Consider the following 24831-nt stretch of genomic DNA (forward strand, 5'->3'; position numbering starts at 1 on the left):
ACGGTGTCAGTTTTATAAAAGTATCAAATTTTTGTTCTTCACGGGGTCATTTAGTATAAACATTCCCTCCTTTGAGATTCTCTTCAGACCTCTCTTTCTGAGACTCATAGCTTGCACCCAGGTAATGAAGAAAGGTTCCTCAACTATTTGATTGGTCTGGTTTCTGTAATGCTTTGTTTCTGAGTTACCTCATTATACTATGTTTTTACATGTTATTGACTAACCTCACTTTATTTTCTGTAATGCTGAACTGGTCTTATTAAGTAGAAGAAATGTGTTAACTAAATCTGCATGTCTGAGGCACATTCCTAGATCCTATTATTTTTGTATACTGATGCAGAGAGATTAACCCTGCTCCTCCTTAACGTGACATCTGTAAAAGGAGGAACTAGTGTGCTGCTTAACCAACAAACTGAAGGTTTACTACACTGAAGTCTTGTCTAGGACTTCCACCCTGAACAGAGCAAAAATCGCTTAAGATCCATGCAAGCACATTCTTTTTCTGTACAAAGTCCTTGGGTGGGACAGAACATAATGCCCCCATTGTTCTTAAGAGCATTTGTGCCCCAATTTTCAATGTGCACAACAGGAAACATACTTTCTAGTCACTCCAGGCAGCTACTACCTATTAAAAACAAACGCCGAGAGTCTGCCCTTGGACTATGCCATAGACTCTTTTGTGTGTGTGGATTCTAAAAAGAACCATATTCCAGTCAGGGGTATGCAGATCAGGTGAGTTTGCTTTGGAAATACACACCCCATCTGATTCCTTGAGCATCCCTATCCCCATCTTTGAAATGTAATGTACTTGATACATACATGTGTCGTGTGACAGCACATTTTTTCAATGTGCTTATGCATGCAGTACAAACCTAATTGGGGATTCCTACCGCCTGCACAGGCAACAAGACAGATGTGTGTATTCGGAGCATACACAAAGAACACAAAATGTCCTGTCAATAAATGATATCTCTATGTAGAAATTCATCATGAGTGGAGGCTTTCTTGTTCATAATCCCAAAGTGGAGGGAAGAAGTATAAAATAACAGAAAAAGATATATTCTAAGAAGGGTATCAAGTTTGGAGGGTGAATGCGTTCTCTAACCATTCCTAAGACACCGCTTAAAAGAAATCAATGCCAACAGTTCTTTCAGAGAGTAAACATGTTTAGTAACATCAACAGTTTCTAACAAAGAGACTAACAAAGATGTACATGGAAATGTACCATACCTAAATTGAAGATATTTTGGGCCCAGAAGCTGGGATCACAGTGAAACACGGTGGTGGTGTTAGACACTGGTAAGGCATCACACCTTGCTCTAAGGAGGTATCTTAATCGATATGTAATCTAGAATAAATCAGGAATGACGTATGAAAAAGTTCAACTTTTTCTGCTGTTATCTGGGGAGTGTTCCGCATAAAGGCTGTTTTTCCCCATGATACCCCCCTAAAATTGATAAAAAATATATAGCATGTTTCTCACATTCTCCTAGCAAAGTTTTATTAACAATAATATTATATTTCATGAATTCCCATGACACAAATAGCATTGGTTTAAAAAAAATACTATTATTTAAATTAGAATACACAGCATCACTCCTGGCAATGCAACAGGAACTCTTTCAAAACTGTGCACTAGCATGATAGATAAGATACAACTTACACTAGCTAATAATAAACAGAAATAAATACATAATATAGTATTGTAATAATAAACAGCTAATAATAAAAATGAAAGACAAAAATGTCTAATACAGGAAGCTTTGGCTATAAGTTGATGTAACAACTGAGAGAGGAGATACTTTGACTGAATTTATTTAACTTAGATTCAGCAGTGGTGCATGATGGAGGTGAAGTGGCAGCTGTGCCCTCCCAGGGATAATGGTGCTACACTTTTTTAAAAACCTGGTTATTGTGGTTTTTTAAAAAAATATATAATAATCAGTTTCTTGTTTCTTTCTGGATTGAACAACTGCCCTTTATGTGGCTTTGCTGGAACAAAGCAACTTCAAAGGGGGACTTCAAAGGGGCAATGTGAAACTGCTGACCTGCATCAAAGGTTCAATGCTTTCACTTGTGGATTTATTTGAGACAAAGGGTTTTTTCTCATGTAAAGGTGCTACACTTGCCAAGACAAGGGCAAGAAGGCAGCAAGATCAAGGGAGCTTTGGGTTGCGGGCAGCTAAACAGGTGTACACACAGCTTTAGCACTGCCACCACAAAGATGCTGCTGTGACTTCCCCTCTCCCCACACTGCTGCTGAGTGGACTGCTTCATCCCTTGCAGTGGTAAACCCATGGTAGCCATCACCATCAGGTGCATGCTCACCTGGTCAATCCCAGCTCATTAATACATGCATCTAAAAATATGACTATTAAACTGATGCATTACATTTTTAATCCCTGCTTGCCCAGTTTATTTTTAAGCACTCTTTCTAGTTTTTAGCATGCTTTCATAGTAGAAATAGGAACAACAGTAGCACGTTTATAAATAACTGTTCAGCAGACTCTTGCTTTCCCATATCCTGCTAAGAGCGCATTGTCTTTGTAATCAACTTGCCATGACTATGGCTTTCCTAGACAAAAGTCCAGTAGCTCTCTATTCTTACTCTTGAAATGTATGCACAGAGTGTGGGGGCTAGCTTGTGAATCTGGTTAGATACTAAGTTTGCCTGCTGCAATCACACATGTGGAGACACTTGCTGAGGAAAAATAACAAATCATTTATTATAAGAAATACATAACATGGATAGTTTAATTTAGAATTAGAAAATCTATTCTAAGTTGGAGAAAACAAAGGTGGCCGTGCTTGCACCTCTGTGTCTTGGAGAGGCGTAAATTGGAGAGAAGGCAACCTGAAAATATCAGACAAGATCAAAGGATAGGTCAGCATCGAGATCAAAGGGACAGAGACAGTGAAGGAAACTGAAGCTCTCTTACTCTATTTTAGTCCCATGCAAACTCTTCTCTGCAAGCAAGTTGCACCCCAACTTCCAACACTTACTAGGCGTTTGCTGTACAGTAATGCGGTGCTGCTACCACTGGCGACAGCCCATTTAGAAAAGTCCATGACGTGTTCCAGTTGCTTAGAAAGACCTGCCACTTCCTGTTGTTGCTGTACAAGCTTCATTCGGTGTTCTTTAGCTAGACACTGCAAGGGACAAACCCAGACACTCATCGGTTCTTTTGCCAAATCAAACAGTTGAATTTTTCAGAGAAGATACAGGAACAGCTGTGTTCATAAAAAGTGTTAACTGCCACTAACACATTACTCTAGTTGTGTGTGTTTATTATCTCCATCTCTTCAAGTGATCAAACACAAATAAGCCTTGTCTTTTACATCTTATTACTATTCAAACCCTTTGATTTCTAGCCTTTGTTAGCAACCCTTTGACTCAAAGTGCTATGATAGAAGAGTGATGTGCTAGAAGTGATCATTTTAATGATGAGCGCACTCTGAAAGAGAAGTTGTAAGTGCTAAGAAGGTTGTGAAAAATCCAGGGGCTGACAGAGAGGCACAGACCCCAAGTTCCTAGCTATCTGTCCCAATATGTAGGCTCCCGGAATCTAGGCAATACTAGATCACACTTGATTAACACACAGGCAGATAATGCCCAACAGAGTTCTTTTATTTAACAGAAGAAAATAGACAAGTAAACATTCACATCCTTCCACTGCAAAAATGTAAAACTCACGAACTTAGAAACAAAGCAGAAAAGCAATGATCTTTATCGATGAAGGACCATACCTGCCCAGATCATAGCAACAGTGTCTACCTTGATTGTCCAAGAAATGGTGGTAAACAAAGACCAAGTTCTGCTTTTTATAACCTCTTACTGTATGACTATAAATTTATATGAGAAGCCTATTTAAGTTAAATAACATTTCCATCCTTAAAATGACAATAAAGTGTTTGTTTTCTAAATAGTGCTCAAGGTTCTAAATGCTATATCCTGTTTTCAGTGACTACTTGAACACAAGCTCATGGAAACAGACACCTGTTTAACCATACTGTTCTCTCAATCATTCTTTGCACCTGTTTTTAACCACAGAATGTACCATACTTTTCCAGGTACAAGACTAGGCTGTTTTACTTTAAAATACAGTGGTACCTCGGGTTACAGACGCTTCAGGTTACAGACTCTGCTAACCCAGAAATAGTACCTCGGGTTAAGAACTTTGCTTCAGGATGAGAACAGAAATCACATGGGGGCGGCACGGCGGCAGCAGCAACGGGAGGCTCCATTAGCTAAAGTGGTACCTCAGGTTAAGAACAGTTTCAGGTTTAGAATGGACCTCAAGAACAAATTAAGTTCTTAACCCAAGGTACCACTGTATGGTTAAAAATCTGGGGGCATCTTATACAGAGATAGAGCATATGCCCATTTTCTAAATTTGGGGTCTGAAAAGTAGGGGTGTCTTATACATTGGGGCATCTTATGCACAGAAAAATACGGTACTTTCATTTGGTATCTTTGTACCTCTGTTTCAGTAACCAGACATTTACCTGCCTTATGTTAGGCTTCCTGAACTAGAGTGTATAATTTGTTGTTGTTTAGTCATGTCTGACTCTTCGTGAACCCATGGACAGAGCACGCCAGGCACTCCTGTCTTCCACTGCAGATTGGTCAAACTCATGTTAGTAGCTTCAAGTGTATAATACAGAGGTCTAATACTGAAAACAACCCTAAAGAAGCTCTTATGGCCATTTTATATATGTTTCTTTATGCTTGCATAAGCCTATTGCTAATACATGTATATAAATTGAAGCATGTTGCTGCAAAATAGATAAATCTAAAGCCTAACACAGCTCAAGATAATCTCTGCTGATAATGGAATACAATGAGCCTCTTCAAATGCTGTTTTGATCCTTTGATTTATTCCTGGGAAATGATCAGTAGTGGGCCTTGAAAATGAGTATCCCTCCATGGGGAAAGAAAGTAGTTATGCATTTTGTTTGGTATTACATCTTGTTCAAACAAAGAGAAGATATCCTGCTTCTCTCACTGCATTTTACCTGCAGTGATGTGGGCAGCCGAGGGAAGATGTTAGCCCAAAGTGTAGTTACAATGGCCCAGCATTCCAATGCCAAATGTCAAATATACAAATAGCAAATATGTTATTTGAACCTCATGCAGCCAAAATGAACCCCCAGATACACAAAGAATACAAGGGGAGAAAATCCCAAAACAGTCAGAAGCAACTAACATGCTCAATGGCCACAGAATGCAGGTGACAGGGGGCAGAGATGGAAATGGAGTAACTAGGTCAAGATCATGACCAACCTTACTCACATGACGTGCTGTATGTACATAAAGAGTACTTCAGAGGCCCTGCTCACAGGCTCGTTGCTGAGGTCAATTGGGTTGGTAAGAATGAGAGGGCTTTTTGGTGGTGACCACTGCCCACTGCCCAAAGCTTTATGCATTTCTCTCCATAATTGTGCATGGATTTTTTCTGTACAAGTCTTTAAAACTGGATTCATTTGTTCTGTTTTAACTGCTGTTGGTTTTGAAATTGCTGAGCTGTTTTAAGATGTGTTATGCTAACTTAATGAAATGTCTCTGTTATGCTTTAAAGTTGCCGTTTTTCCTACTTTTTATGAATATTTGTTTGGTGATTTCCGATGTATTTTATAATGTGGAAAGGCTAAAGGCTTAAATACACTCTACACATATTTCTGTAAAAAACAAATAAGCAGGAGTACTCCACACTGCAACAATTTGTTTTCAATATAAATATAAATTATTCAAAGTAATCACATCCCTAGTGTGAAAGGGAATACTCAATATCTGATTGTGTTTGCATGGGTAGTATTCAAAGACATACAATGGAGTTTTTAAAAATTACAGGATTGTCTATCAATATGGAATCCCTCCTATGCAGAAAAAGAAAATTTTGAAATCTTTCAAATTGTTCTTCTCTAAAGAATTTAATAAAGTATAACAAATGCATTTAATAAAGCATGATAAATACATTCAGATCTATTTAGCAGTACATATTACTGCAAAGTGATTAAAAAATGTGCAGTATGTCAGAGTGGGGTCTTAATCTTGCCCCTCAGTAAAGAATAATTTACCTCAAGCTGATGGAGTAGAGCTTTCCCCTTTTTGTTTATTTCTACCATCAATGTGAAAATAGCAACTTTAATGTCCTGTTCCACCAGCTTTTGATTCCGATTCACTTCATGAATCCTAAAAAGGTGGAAAACAGAAATGCTCTTTAATATGCTCAACATGGGAAATGTGCAAAATAACTTATTCTGAAATCTTTGGATACTAGTAAACTTGGTCCTAACTAAGCCCTAGGAAATAAATGGAATGAAACAGCCATGAACTCAAGATCCACTTATTTCAACTGGATTTTTGTTGCGACTAGCATTTGCTGGATTATGTCCAATCAACTTCATGAGCCTTTGGGAAAACCTTTGAATTGTCCCTTCTTACTATAACAATTCTATGATTCTCTGAATCTTGAATGTTTGAACTTTAATGGTAAATTGGAAGCAAAGTGAACATTAAGACCCTCAGCCTTATGGATAAAAGAGAAATACAAAAAAAATGCTTCTTTCACATATTGTGTTACCAGCAGTGATGTGTAGTGGACAATTTTCAATGAAATTTTCCAGTGCTTTATTTTTCTGCAGAAAATGTTCTGTTTCATATTTTTATTAGTAGAAATGAACAGCTGTGAACTGCAAGTGCAATGTTAGGCAAGCTTGATAGTTTCCAAGTTTTTAGCCTTGTTTACTAAAAACCAGTAAAAGAAGTCCTCTTTAGGCCATCAGAAAATGTTCTTATTTAAATTACGCTAATTTGCAAAGGAACATTTTCTGCAGTTTTTCCATTCAAAATTTTCTGGATAACCCACATCACTATCTACCAGAAAGGTAAAGAATATAAAGGCACTGTTCTTTTCCCTGTCCTTTTTATTCTTCTCTGTCAGGGATTTTCTCTCAAAACATACATGCCACTATTCCTCTATGTAAGTGAACACCTCAAAATCAATCTCCTTCCCTTCCCACATAATTTAATTTTTTGAATGACTAATGTTTGTTTTTTAATGATTAATTATAAGCAATATAATATTGTAATGTGTGTTTTTATCAAAATAATTTTGACTACACCATTATTTGCTTTTCCTGTTCCATCTCCCACTCTGTCATACTCCCATTTTTTGACAGCTTGCCTCAGGGCAGAGAGTTCTCATTTGTATCCTTTATAAGTGCCTTGGATGAAGGTACTGAGGCAATGCTCATCAAATTTGCAGATGACACCAAACTGGGAGGGGTAGCCAATGCCGCTGAAGACAGAATAGGGATTTCAAGGTGACCTTAACAGATTGGAGAACTGGGCCCAAACTAACAAAATGATTTTCAATAGGGACAGATGTTAAGTTTTACACTTAGGCAGCAATACCAGCTGCACAAATATAAGATGGAGGACTCCTGGATTGCCAGTAGTACATGTGAAAAGGATATAGGGGTCTTAGCAGATGACAAGCTTAACATGAGTCAACAGTGATGTGGCAGCACAAAAAAGCAATGTTATATTCTAGGCTGCATCAACAGAAGTTCAGTGTCCTGCCTTGGTTGGACCACACCTGGAGTACTGTGTCCACTTCTGGGCACCACAATTTATGAAGGATATTGACAAGTTGGGATGTGTGCAGAGAGGGCAACCAAGATGATAAAGTGTCTGGAAACCAAGATTTATGAGGAATGGTTGAGGGAATTGGGTATGTTTAGCTGAATAAAGAGGAGATTGAGAGAAGATCTGATAGCCATCTTCAAATACCTAAAGGGCTGGCCATCAAATAGAGGGTAGTGCAAGCTTGTTTTCCCCTGCTCTGGAGGGTAGGACCCAAACCAATGAATTAAAGTTATAATAAAAGAGATTCCAACTGAATATCAGGAAGAACCTTCTGACAGTAAAACCTGTTTGACAGTGGGAAAGACTCCCATGAGAGGTGGTGGACTCTCCTTCCTTGGAAGTTTTTAAGAAGAGAGCAGTAGTTGAGATTCCTGCATTGCAGGGGGTTAGACTAGGTGACCCTTGTGGTCCCTTCCAACTCTACAATTCTATTATTCTTTTGTAAAGCAGTATATTTTTAGGAACAAAACAACAACAATAATCCATAGTAATAGTAATGCAAATGCAGTCACATTAGATATAGTTCATCAAGCCTCTTTACAGTGATTCTGATAAATGTTTTGTGCACGTTAAACTGTTATATTGTATAGTACAATTGCAGTGGTCATGGAAACCAATTACAGAAATACTTCTCAAGGGAAAATATCACCTGAAACCCACAACATGAGAAATAGATATAAATTAAATTTAGCCTAGAATATATGTCGTATAAACATGATATTTTATTATTATAAAACAAGTACCTATTTTGAATCTGCTCCCCCGTATATTTTATATATTTGCTTTTCTCCATCAGCTTCGTAACTAATGTGTCAATTATAACCTTTTGATTCTGAAAGGCTTCTTCTATAAACTGGTACCTGCAGTAAAAGAAAAATAACACACCATGCACATAGCAAAATATTCCCCACCTTGCCTTACTAAAAGGCTAAAAGGCTAAGACAAATTATGTGACAACAATTTTTCATATGAAATCATTTTATTTTCATAGGTCATGGGAGGCCAATAAAATAATGATCAATAAAGCATTTGATTGCCAAAATTGTATGACCTGTGGCCATAAACATTGTCCAAAATTATATTGTAAAACCTCTAAGCACTTTTGACATTTAGACTAGTCATGCCAAAATTTACCGCCCCTTTTTCTGCAGAAGAGGAAAACCAAAATTGTACTGATATAACTACAATAGTCTCATAGCAAGTTATGTCAAATATTTTTAATTTTTGTTGAACCTGAAAAAGATCCGATTATTCCGAGAAAGTGCAGTGGTTTAATGCTATTCTTTATCAGGTAGTGTGCCCCTTAAAAATTCAACATATGGATGTCTTTTTAGCCATTTTGTATTGGGCTTTTGGTTGTAAAACCTAGGTTGTTGAATGGTTGAGTTTTGGTGTTAAAGGCTCTTATGCATAGGAAGATCAAAAGTTTACAGGAAGGTTAAAAGAGCAAGGCCATATTTTGCTCAGGTTGTTCATCCGAGAGTCAAGATGATATTTTACATGGGAAGGTCAAAGCTTCATGCTAGGAATCTGGCAATTGAAATATTGTATATTAGTCAAGCTAGAAAACAGCTAGTTATGGAGTCAGAAACTCGAAGGACTGAGAGTTGAAGAGCTGCAAGAAAGAAAAGGACCTAGACTGCTTTAAGAGAACAGGAACACTGGAATGTGTTAGAGAGAGCAATGAAGGAAGCCAGAAAGCTGAACCATTCGGGAAACAGTCTAGAACAGGTATAGCTGGGTGCATTTAATTTAAACTGCTCTTATGTGTAGCTACCCAAACTGAAAAATTAGGTGTGCCCCCCATCTGCTTGGGGGAAAATTGGTGCAAGGTCTTCTTACTCATTCCATGCCCAAGGGCCACACTACTCTATCCAGTATAGAAAGAAAGTTGGGCCACTTAAAGTCCAGAAGGTTAATGGCCTGTTTAGTGGAGGTGGTCAGAGAAAAATAAAGTTACCACCTTAGCAGCAATGGTTAAGTTAACAAGGAGGAATGGTAGGTTTGGCTGATTTGCTTGCCTCTCTTCTGTCTCACGGTTCAGACTACAACCTGAATTACCACAGAGGTTATAGGATACTTATATTTTTGGAATAAATTGAAATCTGCCTCTAACTTCAAGTTTCACCTTCAATTTGGTTACATGCAATTGTAATACCTGTGTTCTTTGTGTTCCAGCAACTGGCAATCCCGACATGTCAGCTTGTCACAAGTTTCACAATAAAGCTTTAGCTGCTCCTTCTTGTGATAAGGACAGAACACAGGTCGCTGACTAGTTACACCAACAGCTTCTGCAAAATTAAATGGGGGAATCAACTTTTCTTGTTACTGCTAGGATTAGAAGGGGCAATTTATTACTACAATTAACCCCACATATATTACATAATATATATATTACATATATATTACATATTTATTACTACAATTAACCCCACATATATTACTGGAAGGGAGGCGGGTGGTGCTGTGGGTTAAACCACAGAGCCTAGGACTTGCCGATCAGAAGGTCGGCAGTTCGAATCCCCGCGACGGGATGAGCTCCCGTTGCTCGGTCCCTGCTCCTGCCAACCTAGCAGTTTGAAAGCACATCAAAGTGCAAGTAGATAAATAGGTGGGAAGGTAAACGGCGGGAAGGTAAACGGCGTTTCCGTGCGCTGCTCTGGTTCGCCAGAAGCAGCTTAGTCATGCTGGCCACACGACCCGGAAGCTGTCTGCAGACAAACGCTGGCTCCCTCGGCCAATAAAGCAAGATGAGCGCCGCAACCCCAGAGTTGGTCACAACTGGACCTAATGGTCAGGGGTCCCTTTACTTTACCTTATATATACAAGTATCTACAGGCTATAATACACAAGCAGTTCATATAGTCAAACAGAGTACCCGGCTGCACCTTAGGGCAAATAGGAAGACCTTTCTTTCTATTTTTCTCTCTCTGACAACACTCTTTTACACCAGCAATTACTGCTGGACAGGTTTCCCTTTTAAACCGATGGCCTCCAATCAACTGACAGCACATTACTGCTGAGTTTTCTGACCCAGCACTTCCATAGAAAGTATTGCAGGCTGGTTGCATCAGCTAGCAAACTCAAGCCTCCAGACTTACTATCTCACACAGTATTCTGTGAATCCCGAAGCTGAATAGCCTCATTCACACGTCACATTAAATTGTAGTTTAAAACAATGGATATCCCTGGCCCCCAAAATAGCCTTGATCAGGAGATATTTCCCTGAAAACATTTGCGTAGAATATCTGAAGACTGGTACGGATGTTAACCCTGAAGTATACTGAAATAATGAAAACGAACAAAACTATACATAGAAGAGAATGTGTAAAAAATGCATTAGATAGAACTGAGCATTAAGTAAAAGAACTTTTACCTGGAGATACTTCCTCTTTCTGTCTGACTGTATGATCCTTCGTGAATTTCACCCTTTGATGAGCTCGTATGCAGGTCTTACATAACCATTCAACACACTCCACACAAAAACCATTGGCTTCTGCATTGTCTTCACAGCTTGTACAAACCTGGTTTAAGTAGAAATAAAAAGTATGCCTATTGAAACAAATCAGCATATTTGCTTTCAGTGGTATTACTAGTAGGAATGGAAATCAGGTGAGGAACAGAAATCAGATTTCTCACCTACACATATACTTATTTTGTAGGCTTCTGTAACACTGCAATGCTAAAAACCACTGACTTTTGGCTGGAATGTAGCCTACTCTACAAAGGTAAGAATCACATCCATTGCTCTGCTCAGATTTGCCTCTGATCCTGCCTACCACTAGAAGGTTATTCATGAGTGAATGTAGATATTGGGATGAAGAAAGTTCACCTCCATTCCAAACCTTGTGCCTTCCCACATTGCAATATTCACTATTACCCTTTGATAACTAGATTCTCTCTGTAAGATGCAAATCTTACACATAAAATGTCAAACAACACAAATATTTTACTCCTTCTCCTATACTTCATTTCCTAGATGACAACTAGTATTTAAAATATGACTACAATAACATTTTCATTTTAAGTATAAGGCATGCAGAGAAGACTGACGAGTTGACAGCTTAGGGAATTTGAAAAGCACCAGACACTCACCTGATTTGACTTCTCCACCGTACTACTAGGAACCTCAGTAGTATCCTTCACAAATATGTTATCGATGATGTGTCTTTCTGCACATTCCTGGCCACAAATTGGGCAACGAACAACACCAACTAGGGAGAAAGAAAAAAATGACATGAATTAATAAGTTTAGAAATAAAAAAGGAACTTACGGTCTGGTATTTCCCCCTTTTTATAACCCCTTTTCAGGTGGATTCTTCATTACATTTCTTAATCTACAAGTTGAGTACGATTTTTCTTTTTGTTTTTGTGCAGGCTATTTATATGATGTCCATTTATATGATGTAGGAAGGCAATTTTTTCAAACAACTTTTATGTTTTAATTCTTCATGCTCCTTGACCAGCTTTATTGTGTTGCAGGTATTGACTCATAAAAGAGAAGCAACAAATAACCACACCAGTCTTCAATTAAGGGCCACTAGGGAGACCTTGAAATTCAGCAAACTAAACTTAAGGCTGAGGAAAACCGAAAGTGGACTGTTTAAACTTAACTAATATCTCCATGTCTTATATACTTATTTCTTTCACTTCTGTGAACTAGGAAACATAATATTTTAAAAGCCACAGAAAAATAGAATAGCTGAAAAGTTTCCATAATACTGTACAGTGAAAGAAATGTTTGTTGTGAACTTATGATGAAACCAAGCAATTAACAATTCATACATGTTAAGACCCCATATTTATATCATATTATATCAATATTTTAATATTTTAATATTTATATTATATTTGTCTCCAGGGATGATCCAGAAGATGGCAATAGGTGTTTCCCAACTCCTTGGCTCTTGAGCTATACAGTGCTGCACAGCATTATATTGTGACCTCTATTATTTAATATCTATATGAAGCAGTTGGGAGCAGCTGTCAGTATGCTGATGATACCAATATTCCTCTATAACATCTGAATCAGGAATAACTGAGAATGCCCTGGACCAGTACATGGATGTAGTGGAGTGGTGGGTTGAATGAGGGCTAATCAACTCAGTCTGAATCCTGGCAAGATAGAGGCTTTTTGGATGAATGATTCTCAAGTCTGGGAAGTTGGTCAGCTAAATTTATTTGCATGTGATTGCACTCTTCTTGAAGGAGGAGGTATATAGTCTAGGAATGTTCCTAGATCCAGTTCTGCCACTGAAGAAATAGGTGTCGTAGGTGACAAGGAGTGCTTTTTACCACCTCTGGCTTGATAAGACAGCTCTAGCAGTTCCTGGATTAGTATAGCTTGACCACAGTTGCCCATGCACCGGTAAACATCAAGGTTGGATTACTGCAAGATTACAATCCAAGGTTGGCTTACCGGCACACGTGTACTTTGAACATGCACAAAATGGCCGTTCCCTGTATACCCTTTTTTAACACAAATAAAATTTGACTATAAGGTTTGGCAAACAACTACCTCTATGTACAAGAGTTCCAGAAGACAGTTCCAAAACCCATGGCTCTGTGTGCGCAATTCCACAGAAAAAAAGTGCAGAAGGTGCTATTTCAGAAAATTTCAACTTCCAAAGCATCTCAACCATTTTACTTTTCAGCCAGCTTCTAGCCTTAATGTTTGAAAATGCGTGAGCAATGTTTGATGAAAACTCATGAGACAGAGGGATAATGGAATAAGATTTTAAATAACTGGGGCAGAGATTCAGTATACTGCATCACTCCTTGGCACACTATCTCTGGAAAAACAGAATTTTGCAAAATACAAATCATGAAATTTACATAATATACACAGTGAATGGAATTTTGATTGCCTTGGTGCAAAACTAAATTAATAAAAAGTTCACACACAGCAATTTCACAATTTCTAAACAACTCCATTAAAACTGGCACACTTTTCCCTGCACCTCTGGATACATGGCCAGCTTGTCTTGCAGTTCTTTGTGCAAGGGATCCTCAGACAGCGCCTGGTTCAAGGCGATGTTGCGTTGGCTAAGGAGGCTGAACTTGGCCCTTCATTAGAAAGTGGCCAGGTCCTCATGCTGCTGCTCCTAGTGCCTGAAGAGACCCTCAAGGTTGCAGGTGTCCAGGATGGGGCCAGCCCAGACTGTTGGTGAAGATGGCCTTGTCCACCTCCCTTTTACAAGCCTCAGCCTCTACACCTGCAACAATGAGCCAAGACTGTTCTCTATGTTATGACTAATCTTCCTGATGGGCACCTGCATTCAGATAGTGCCTCTCTTGCTGTGTGTGGTTCCATGTCACTTTAATTAGTTCTTTTAATGCCTCATGTTGTTGAGCAAATTCCTTTCTCAAACTCCCTCTGGCGGGGGAGGCGCCATGTTATCATCAGCCTATTTAAATCTCGGTTAACATGTGTTCTTCATCTTCTGGAGTTTTAAAAAGTTCGTAAGGTCTCCTTGTTTGCTTTGTGAAAGACCCACAGGCATCTCCTTATCTCCTCTGCTAATTTGAGAGCTAGTAGCAGCTGGAAAATTCTTCTCATGGCCAGATTTTACAGGCAGCTCCCAGCATTTAAGGGAATGATGAAATTTACATTTAGTAATATATATTGTAGTAGGTAAGGGTAGCCAATATGGTGCCCTCCAAATATTGCTGGCTTCGAACTCTTATCAGCGCCACCCAACAAAATTTAACCAAGTAATATTTAAACCACATTAAGTGCAATAATCTTTTCCCGTGATATTTCAGGTCAAATATTTGAGAAGTATTAGGTCAAAAAGATAACTGGCAACTTTTTCAGCTTTGTGTACTACATAAAAGTAAAATGAACGTGTAAAATTATATCCCTAGGACATCAAAGAATTATCCAATATAAACTGAAAATTTTCTGGTGCAAATTATCCTAATTTATATGAGTATTTTTCTGAAAACCAGCATCACTAGACAGAACACTCAGAATTCCACAGAATTATGAATTATGTAGAGGTCAGTGTTTCCTGGCACTTGACTGAATGTGACCCTTCCGGGAAGTATGCAGTCAGTTATGTAATAAATCTCTGAATCTAGCCCTATGTAAAGGCAATCCTCAATTTGTGCAGGGGTTCCACTCTGGAGCCTCACACGCATCGGTGGAGCATGCTTAAGTCCCCTCTGCCCTGCCCAGTCCCTTTCCATGACGAGTTTTGATGTTTGGGGGCTACTTCCAGGTTAGGCACCTACACCAGGATTTGCCTGTTATTTACCACGTAGCACTTCTTTAGCTGACATTTGTGCAGATTGAGGTTTTTTCTTAAAAATAATACTAAAAGGTAAGAATTTGAGTTTAACTTCTTTTGCTTATCAATATTTCTGGCTAAACCATTTACAATGTTTCTTAACTCAGAATTGCTTTCGAAGGACAATAATTTTTGTTCTAATTTAAAAATGGTTGTGTCCTTGAACTTATACTGTTTCTTTGCATCAGTAATAACCTGGCTCCACTGCATCTCTTGATTATATTAGCTACTGAATGTTAATATCAGAATGAGACAAATGTAACAACATCCATAACAAACATTTGCATTTCTGCCAGGCAATATTGCTTGTCAATTCACCCATTGTTTTCAAACTTACTATTTCTTGTCTGATGATTTGTTTAAAAGGTAGCCCAACCAAATACCACTCATTATATGACATGCTATCGGTTTTCATTTTATTTATAGACATCATGGATGTATTTCTGCATACGCAGAAGAATCTCTGCCCTGTGGGCCAATATGGCCAGTGAAGCCATTTTCTGCAAAAAGTGCCATTTACCTATCAGCTGAATAGTGATCTCAGCTAATAGGAGGGAAGACAGGATTTAATTCTGCATTGGCTGCATGCGCTCCCAGTAGGGAACACAACTGTGCAGCCAAGACAGCAGAATTTAAATATTCACTCATCAGTCCCTTTCAAGTGGGACCCTTTGTAGGTTTCCCCCTTTTACTGTACTTTTAAGTCTCCAGTCTTGCTCTAACTTTAAAGGGGGTGGGGGAAGCTCACAAAGGCTTTTGTAAGACTTCACTCCTCGCTTTAACACAGGAGTAAAAGGGACTTTGACAGGTAGGTGGCTACAGCCACCTACCTATCAATCGTATGACATCTTAACGACATGTGATTGATAAGGTTCTGGCCTGTGGAGCCAAAAATGTTTCCTATCCCTGACACACATGGGTGTCCTTCTGAATATACATTTAACTGGTTTTTGCAGTGCCATTCAATGGTACAAGGTGCCATTTACCAGAGACTGACATACTGAAATATATTATCATATAATATATTTAATGTTAATGGCTTCTTTTTTATATGTATGAATATAGTTTTATTTTTCAAGCTGTGTTTTAGTCACCAAAACTGTTATTAAGTGTTAGAGCTATTAGAAGCACAAGATAGCCTATTACTGAATTTACTTGTATCAAACCTTAACATGCCAATTGTATTTTTTGACTTGTCCTATAACATGCATATGTTCTAATGGAATAATAAAATATGATTTAACTACTGAGTTTCCTTATACCAAACCTTTACACGACAATTACTGGTGCTATCACCTTAGAATGCTTTAACTTTAACTATAAAACATGTTTTACTTTTTAACTTGATACTTGCAAGTGACAAGTAGGCTTGTGCTTATATATTTTCACTGTGGTACTTTACTAAACAATAAGTTTCCCTATATGTCAACAGTGCTGACCTGCTAACCAATAAGAGTTTTTCAATGCATTAAAATGAATATTCTCCTATTTTAAATGAAAATTCTCTAATATTCTCATTAATTAAGAATATTCTCAATGATATTCTCCAGAAAATTATTCTCGAGAATTTAACATCACTAGTTGGGCTACAGCTCCCAACATCCCTAGCTAACTGAGCTTGCTCAACACAGCAGAACATAGTTGTCAGGGAACTGCCATCGGAACTAGAGGAGGAGGCAAAGCTCCACAGCGATGCTGGAGAAGGGCCAAGCAGGGAGAGAGGCAGCTCTCCGGCTGGGGAAGAAAATCAGCGTAACACCAGGATAGAGGGGAGCCGATGGGGGAAGCGGAGAGGAGGCTCCAGGACTCCTCGCAGGAGACCAGCGAGGAGAGCACGGGTCCTCCGCTGCCCACACCCACCCTGCGCAGAAGACTTCCGCGCAGGGAGAGTAGGCGGCGGCTTGGCGTCGAAGAACTTCTTTGCTGGAAGAGGTTCAAGAAACGCCCACTGACGGATTCTGCTAGCGACTGAACAGCCACGGAGAGAATGGCTGTCCAGACAGAAAAGGTTTAACCAGGCAACCTAGCCCAGAGCGGCGGTAACTTACGCAAGAGCAACCCCTAAAACCATTACAATAGTCTTCTGGCAGATGGCAAAGGTCATACTTTGCTTCTCTGTGGCTCTGTAGTCCCATGGCTGCTTGCAGCTGGAGCAACCAGGTGTTCTTTCTAATAGAAAATGGTAAACCCAGCATCTTACCACTTCTTCTATGGCTCATAAGTCATCCATACTTAATTCTGCTCCACATTTCTAGGCACAGGTCCAGGCTTTCCAGGTTTGTGTTCAAGAACTTTCTTTTGCCCCTGGTGCTTTCCCCACACAAACCCACTCTTTACCACAATTGAAGTAAATGGCAAACTATGAAACTGATGTTTGCTCTGATTCAGTGATAAAAGACCAGATTTTCCTAGGGAAAGCACCAGGGCCAAACACACACACAACAACAACAAAACAAAACAAAAACAAATGCATGGACAGGAAAAGTGAGGACCTGTGCCCAGAAAGCATGGCGCACCAGGTAAGTTTGGATAAGTCCTAAAATAGGCTAAAATAATATATCTTCCCCGTTTGTTGCAAGAGTTTGGTAGCTCAAGTGGTAGCTCTGACAATACAAGAAATAAAAGTGGAGGATTACATATCATATTGCATGTAGCACAGGACATTACAATTACTGCAACAGTCAGAAACATCAGTAAGTGACCTGGAAAAACCATGAGCAATTTTCAAGTGATCTGGGGGCGGGGGGGGGGAATGTTTGGTAGTTACTGCTCTAGAACAGTGGAGGGCAAATCAACAAACCATACAGACTTTCTACAGCTCCTACTTTTATCTACCATAACTATGTTATGAGTGAAGAAAGGCAGATGGAATTAAAATCATTCCTTAACAATTTAATCAAAGAACAACATAAGTAATAGGTTTCAGCTGTGTGTGCATTGCAACAGATGTTAGATAGCACAGACCAAGATGCATATGCTACAGGAAGAACCTGGTTTCCTGCTCTTCACCAAGCAATGATTTCTTGCATGGCTCAGGTGAGCTTACTGGCATAATTATGAGCTATGTGCATATAAACCATTCAATTTCTAACAGATAAATGAGTAAACTAACTTGGAATGTACTGATTGCATTGGTGTTGTTATGTCAAGAACCTCTAGCCAGCAGCCCCAAAGCTAGTCCACCAAGCATTCCTATTTGACCTGTAAGACTGTTTTGGTTAAGGAACAGAATTATAGCCATGCAGATCAATCTCTTCCATTCCTTCATTGCATTTTAGTTCAGCAGAGCATCAAAGTTGTGGATGAAATTTTCTAACTGTTCTTAAAATTCTGTCACACAGATCTCAATTGAGTCAGCATGATAGCACCACATGCTGAATAGCAGTGATTGTTGTTGCTGACATCAATCTGTCAATGAAGTGTGCCTCTCGGGGTGAAGTCAAACCGGTGAAGAATCACAGCAACTGCTGTGGCTTCAGAGACTGTTAACTCGTAACTGCTGCTTTCCACATTTGGCATTACACTGGTACCTCTGGTTACAAACTCAATTCATTCCAGAGGTCCTTCTTAACCTGAAACCGCTCTTAACCTGAAGTACCACTTTAGCCAATGGGGCTGTCCGCTGCCGCCGCGCCACCTGCACACGATTTCTGTTCTCATCCTGGGGCAAAGTTCTTAACCCGAGGTACTACTTCCGGGTTAGCAGAGTCTGTAACTCGAAGTGTTTGTAACCCGAGGTGTTTGTAACCTGAGGTACCACTGCACTTGGCTACAGGAGTCGTACAAGACACATCTAACCATATTAGGGACTGCACTCAAGATTTGTGTAGGGTTTACTCCTTAGCCTTTTCTTCTCCTGAAGATGTCCCACAAGACACAGTACGGAATTTTCCTCAGGGCTTACTCCCGAAGTCTTTCTTGCGAATGAGTATATCCACAAGACAGCGGAAGTATAGGATCAGCTTTTCTTCTCCTAGGGCTACTTTCCCAGGTTGATGGGCCCCAGCAGCAACCACCTTCTTGACCATTGGTCACACTACAGTGGTACTTCAGTTTTTCAACAGCTTACTTCCCGAACTTGGAACCTGAACGCTGCAAACCTGGATGTAGGTGCTCCTGAGCTTCAGTTTTCACTGTTGCGGAGTTGAGTCGTCCCCCCCACATCATAATTAAGGCTTTTCCCTTCCCGTTTTTACCCTTAAGCAGCAAATTTAAGTTGTCCCTCCCATCGTAATTAAAGCCTTCTGTTTCTGATTGCAGTGTTCTGACGTGATATTTGGTGCTTTTGTTTTTGCTGCCATTTCATTTTTGTGTCTGTGGCTTGTTTTTCATTTTATGATTGATTGATTGATTGATTGATTGACTGTGACTGCGGAAATGGATAAAAGCCATCCATCCAAACAATGACTATCATCAGTGCAGGTAAGAAAAAAAATCATTTTAATTTTTATCATCTACGATACTGTTTTATTAGGGACGCGGGTGGCACTGTGGTCTAAACCAGAGCCTAGGGCTTGCTGATCAGAAGGTTGGCAGTTCGAATCTGTGACGGGGTGAGCTCCCGTTGCTCGGTCCCTGCTCCTGCCAACCTAGATAAATAGGTACAGCTCCAGCGGGAAGGTAAACAGCGTTTCTGTGCGCTGCTCTGGTTCGCCAGAAGCAGCTTAGTCATGTTGGTCACATGACTGTACGCCGCTCCCTCGGCCAATAAAGCGAGATGAGCGCCGCAACCCCAGAGTCGTCTGCGACTGGACCTAACAGTCAGGGGTCCCTTTACCTTTTTTACATTGATTATTGCTTTCATTTTATGGACCAATGGTCTCATTAGATAGTAAAATTCATGTTAAATTGCTGTTTTAGGGGTTGTTTTTAAAAGTCTGGAAGGGATTTATCCGTTTTGCATTACTTTCTATGGGAAAGTGTGCCTTGGTTTTGGAATGGATTAAGTTTGAGAACCAAGGTACCACTCTATTGGTTCTGCCCGCTCAATCTGTCATGGCCTGTCTTCACATGCAGGGGAAGTTCCTAACTCGCTGAGGGTTTGAGACCCAATGGCTACCCTCACCTGGTTTAGCAAACCAGTCAAAGCCATTTTCTGTGGTGTGGCCACTGTCACATGCTGACCGCTTCTAGGAGCCACAGGTGAGAGCTGAGAGCAGCGTAGAGACCAAAGGTGGACAAACTACCCCAGGATGAGTACAACGTGTCTCCCACCAGAGGCAGTACTCCTCCCCTAACACCTCATACACCCCAATAACAGTGTTGGGGGCTATGGATTTGTGAAGTTCTTGAAAGTACACAGGAATACACTGAAGCTAAGAGGCAAATAACAAAATAGTCCATGAGGAAATCCCTGCACAAAATATGTAGTTTAAAGTAAAAAGTCTAAATGCTGACATAGGGTTACATATATAAAGAATACAATATACTGTACAGGCACCCCATGCAATCTTCTTATATCTTGGGCTGGAAAGTATGAAACACTGCTACGTGCACGTGTCATTAAGATCAATGAGGCAAACACTAGGGACTCATTCATAGTTGTTTAATGTGGATAGTAAGCATCTTGTACTTCCATTAATTATCTGTTGTCTATATGATGTTCTCCTAATCACTGCCTTCTCACACTTTCCCCTCCCCTAATCCAGATTTTTCTCATACCTTTTCCTTTTCAGCATATCCCTGGCATTTCTGAAACTGTGGTTTTATTATTGATAAGTGTTATAAGCAACCCCAAACCGAATTTGCACTGAAAGATGCCCTAAAATATTTTAAATAAATAGTAACCTCTAGTCTCACTTTACAATTTTCTCAGCTGTACAATACAGATGTGTAACTGCAATTTGCTCGCATTCTTTTTCTATCCAAGTCTCTTCTTGCATACCCTGTTCTTGTACATTTTAGATTGTATGCTTCTTGGAGGAGAAGAACCTGTACAATTTTTGTTCACTGAACTCTGTAAACTCTTGAGCCATGTATAGTGATGTCAGGATAGTAACAATAGTAAAAAATGAAAAAAGTAGCTGCAGAAGATTGAAAGTCACGAAAATGGAATGCTAAAAGAGCTATTGCAGAATGAATTATGTTCATTAAAATAACATGTGACCAAAGTATGTAAAAGCCACAGCACATTTTAGAATAGGGCTGGCGGGTCCCAGCCCACAAACTGAATTAGTCTCACCTGGCCTCCTCTTGGGACTGCCATTTCAGTCAACACACACCTACCTGCCCTACACCTGGCATTACAGTGGTACCTCTGGTTACGTACTTAATTTGTTCCGGAGGTCTGTTCTTAACCTGAAACTGTTCTTAACCTGAAGCACCACTTTAGCTAATGGGGCCTCCTGCTGCTGCCACCACTGCACAATTTCTGTTCTCATCCTGAAGCAAAGTTCTTAACCTGAGGTACTATTTCAGGGTTAGCGGAGTCTGTAACCTGAAGTGTATGTAACCTGAAGCATATGTAACCCAAGGTACGACTGTATATCAGCGTCACGCAGCAAAGTCAAAAACGCAGAGTCTTCACAGTAAATGAATAAAACTTTACGGAGGCAATCATACTTCTTTACAAACACATAATGGAGAAGAGCAAAGTAAAACAGAAGAAGATTAGACAAGGCTAGAGAGCACACTGAGCCCATTGTATTTATCTTTCCCGGCTCTGAGTGTCTTCCTGTAATTTCAGGGGGTCAGCAAACTTTTTCAGCAGGGGGCCGGTCCACTGTCCCTCAAACCTTGTGTGGGTCCGGAATATATTTTTAGGGGGAAATGAATGAATTCCTATGCCCCACAAATAACCCAGAGATGCATTTTAAATAAAAGGACACATTCTACTAATGTAAAAACACACTGATTCCCAGACCGTCCACGGCCGGATTTAGAAGGTGATTGGGCCGGATCCGGCCTCCAGGCCTTAGTTTGCCTACCCGTGCTGTAATTGATACAATATTTGTACAAGGAATGAGTCATCTAGAGGATGAGTCAGAGTGAGTCAGCACTTTTCAGCATTTTCCAACACGTTCTACACTTTACTGCTTCTGCTCTCAAAGACCTTTGTCACATGACAATCAGGTGTGGGGTATGTAAAACTTGTCGGTGAAAGCGGGCTTATGATCAGCTGATTGTTGGATCTCCAAAAGTCCTTTTCAAAACACTGTTCAAGTCCAACCCCCTATAATGAAGAAATCTCAATTAAAGCATCAGTGGCAGATGACCCACCAACCTCTGCTTTACAATCTCCACACCTTACTCACAGGTCCTCCTTGAATTCCAGCAGAAATAAGCTATGGCTGTCTCTGCCTTTCTAGTCTGCAGCTTTTGCACCCAGCTTCTAGCTAACAGCACTCAAACTCTATTCTGGCCTTTTGTCTTTCTAACTAACAGACAGTTGAGGGAGGAAGGCCCACTCATTTGTCATCTAGCACAGAACCACTTGTTTTGCTCCCCTACTCACTCATACCAAAAGGCCATAACCAGGCAGGTCTGGTTATTACAATAGTTGAATCTACACTGGATCTAGGAATTAGAAGGGGGGCTCAGGTATACACCCTAGCAGCCCCCAAACTCATAACACGGATAGGAACTTTTAGAACAAAAATTCCAAACTGGTATACAGTATTTGTGGTCTGGGAAGTGGAACAATGGAAAAAAGAGCTTTCACTCCTTACCATGCAATATAATAATTCTGCTATGGACGAAAAATTATTGGACAGGTCAAAAGCTGAATTACCTTTACAACAGACATAAGAGAGTAAAAAACATGTCACTGGAATAATTGTATATGGTTCTTAAAGTAAGAAAAAGGCATATTATGCTTGAAATTATGTAACGTATGGGAAATCCTGACAATATAGGAGGCTCATGGAAATTTTTTAAAAGAGAGATAAATATATAACATGCATAGATGACTATCCTCAAACACACTCATCACTATTAATACAAGCCATCTCCCTCAAGCACACAACATACTTACTATGAGCCAAGGGTTAGTGACAAGTGTTAGCTATATCTGTCATCCAGACAAAATATGCACACAAATAGCTCTTTTTTCAGCAAAAAATGCACTTTCTGAAGGAACTGAACTCCAGAGAGGGACAAGAAACTCTCCTTCCAAAAAAAAAACCTACCAAGAAAAGCCTTAGCCTGCTGTACCTTACTGAAGTACAAAGAAATAACAAATTGTTACTACCCTGTCATCTTTGTTGAGCAAAATGAGGACTGATGCTACAGCTCTAAAGCTTTACTTTTGAAGTGCTTATCAGCCCCAACATCTTCAGTAGAGGAACGAAATAGAGTAGACAGTTGCCTTTTGGACTATGCTGTTAAGCACAAATATCTGCTTCAGCAAGGATAATAAGGAGCCCAGCCCCTGAATGGGGAGTTCTTGGCTCGCATCTATGCTAGCACAGGATGCAGTGTATAAACAATGGGAAGTTGCAGCCCATTATGGTTTCCCTTCCCAAAGGTGGCGTTTTACATCGGATCTCGGCGCCCCACGTTTAAAATCCCACAAGTTTCCTGCACAGCAGCATAAATCCCAGAGCTCTGTGGAGAGGCAGAGAGCCTGTGTCTTCATAGCTCTTGCCTCCACAACCTGAAAATGACCACATTCCCCCCCCCACTATTGTTTGCTTTTCGCATGCCAGCTCCCGGGATACTGGGTCCTTCGCACGCCTGCTTGCCTTCAAGTCTCTCGACGGCTGCCTCTCAGCCTCTGCATATTTACGCACCCGACGAAGCAGGCTCCCGACTTGACTACCACAGCTCATGCCGCTACGGAACCAGGCTCAACTTGAGGTAACACTCGGCCCAGGAGCCCATTTTGTAAACCCCGGGACTCCTCTTTGAAACGTACGTGGAGAAGAATGCTTCCCCCCCCTCACTTCCCCACTTCTCCTGCCTCGGAGTTTGGGGAAAAGGATTTCCATGACAAAGAGCGCTATTCCAGCCTCAGCGCCACTTTTCGCCAACTGAACCCTCCTCGGTTTGTCTTTTCTTCCGGTATCAAGTGCTGAGCGGAATCGCGACAACCGCCCTCTCCCGCCCGCCTTGCTCTGAGGTAACTACGAGCTCTCCTCCTCCTCCTCACCCCCAGTCGTGACACGGCCGCCGCGCCGGCTTCCTTACCCGGGTTGCAGTGCAGCGGCGAGGGCGGCGTGGCGACGGGCGACGAGGGGGCCGGGGAAGGCTGAAGCAAAGGCGGCGGCGGAGGCAGCGGCGGGTCTTTGGGGCCGCCGGCTCCCGGCGAAGGCGCTGCGGGAGGCGGCAGCATGAGGTAGCGATGCGGCGGGGGTAGGCAGCGCACGCAGAACGAGTGGAGGCACGGCAGCAGCTTGGGCCGCCGGCTCTGGATGTTCTGGCCGCACACCCCGCAAGTGTCCAACAGGTTGAGCCGCGACTCTCCGTCGGCCCGGTCCGCGGGGCCTTGCCGACTTTCAGCCTCGTTTTCCCCACCCATGGCGACAGGACCGGCCGGGGTGGGCCCTGCTCCCGCCATAGGCTCGTCCATTGTTCGGCGGCGGCGGCGGCGGCGGCCACTTCAGGCGCGAAACGCCTCTCTCCCAACGGCCGCTTCTGCTCTCACGCCCCCCCCCGCCTTCTTACAAGCGGAGCTCCCGCCCCTCAACGGCCGCTGGGAGCAGCGACGTCGGTTGCTCCTTGACCGAACCCGGAGAGGAGGTCGCCAGTGCGCACAGCCGCGCGCGGGCAACGGCTACCGATCCTCCGCCCCCTTCACGCCCCCTCCGGTGACAGAACCGCCGCTTCACGCCACGCCCCCACTATCGACCCCGTCTAAGCTCCGCCCCTTTCTCCTCGGGGTTCTCGCCGTAGCCGCTTCAGAGCGTCATTTTCCCCCTCAGGTGCCTGGCGACCGTCTGGATTCCAGCT

The 24831-nt window shown here is 41.2% G+C and overlaps 1 protein-coding gene across 2 annotated transcripts in view; it reads right to left on the reverse strand.

The window, feature by feature from the left end:
- TRIM24 (tripartite motif containing 24) overlaps nt 1-24623 on the reverse strand; it is a 39340-nt gene extending 14717 nt beyond the window's left edge. For both annotated transcript variants that reach the window (XM_053404586.1, XM_053404585.1), the window contains exons 1-8: nt 24070-24623; nt 11747-11865; nt 11028-11175; nt 9810-9942; nt 8395-8511; nt 6079-6193; nt 3004-3150; nt 1231-1348 (exon numbers count right to left, since the gene is read on the reverse strand). In XM_053404586.1, coding sequence (XP_053260561.1) covers nt 1231-1348; nt 3004-3150; nt 6079-6193; nt 8395-8511; nt 9810-9942; nt 11028-11175; nt 11747-11865; nt 24070-24451 — 1279 coding nt within the window. In that variant the 5' untranslated portion in view covers nt 24452-24623. The remainder of the gene's footprint in view (nt 1-1230; nt 1349-3003; nt 3151-6078; nt 6194-8394; nt 8512-9809; nt 9943-11027; nt 11176-11746; nt 11866-24069) is intronic.
- Nucleotides 24624-24831: the final 208 nt, after the last annotated feature.

This window comes from Podarcis raffonei, chromosome 10, assembly GCF_027172205.1.
Source record: "Podarcis raffonei isolate rPodRaf1 chromosome 10, rPodRaf1.pri, whole genome shotgun sequence".
Classification (NCBI taxonomy): domain Eukaryota; kingdom Metazoa; phylum Chordata; class Lepidosauria; order Squamata; family Lacertidae; genus Podarcis; species Podarcis raffonei.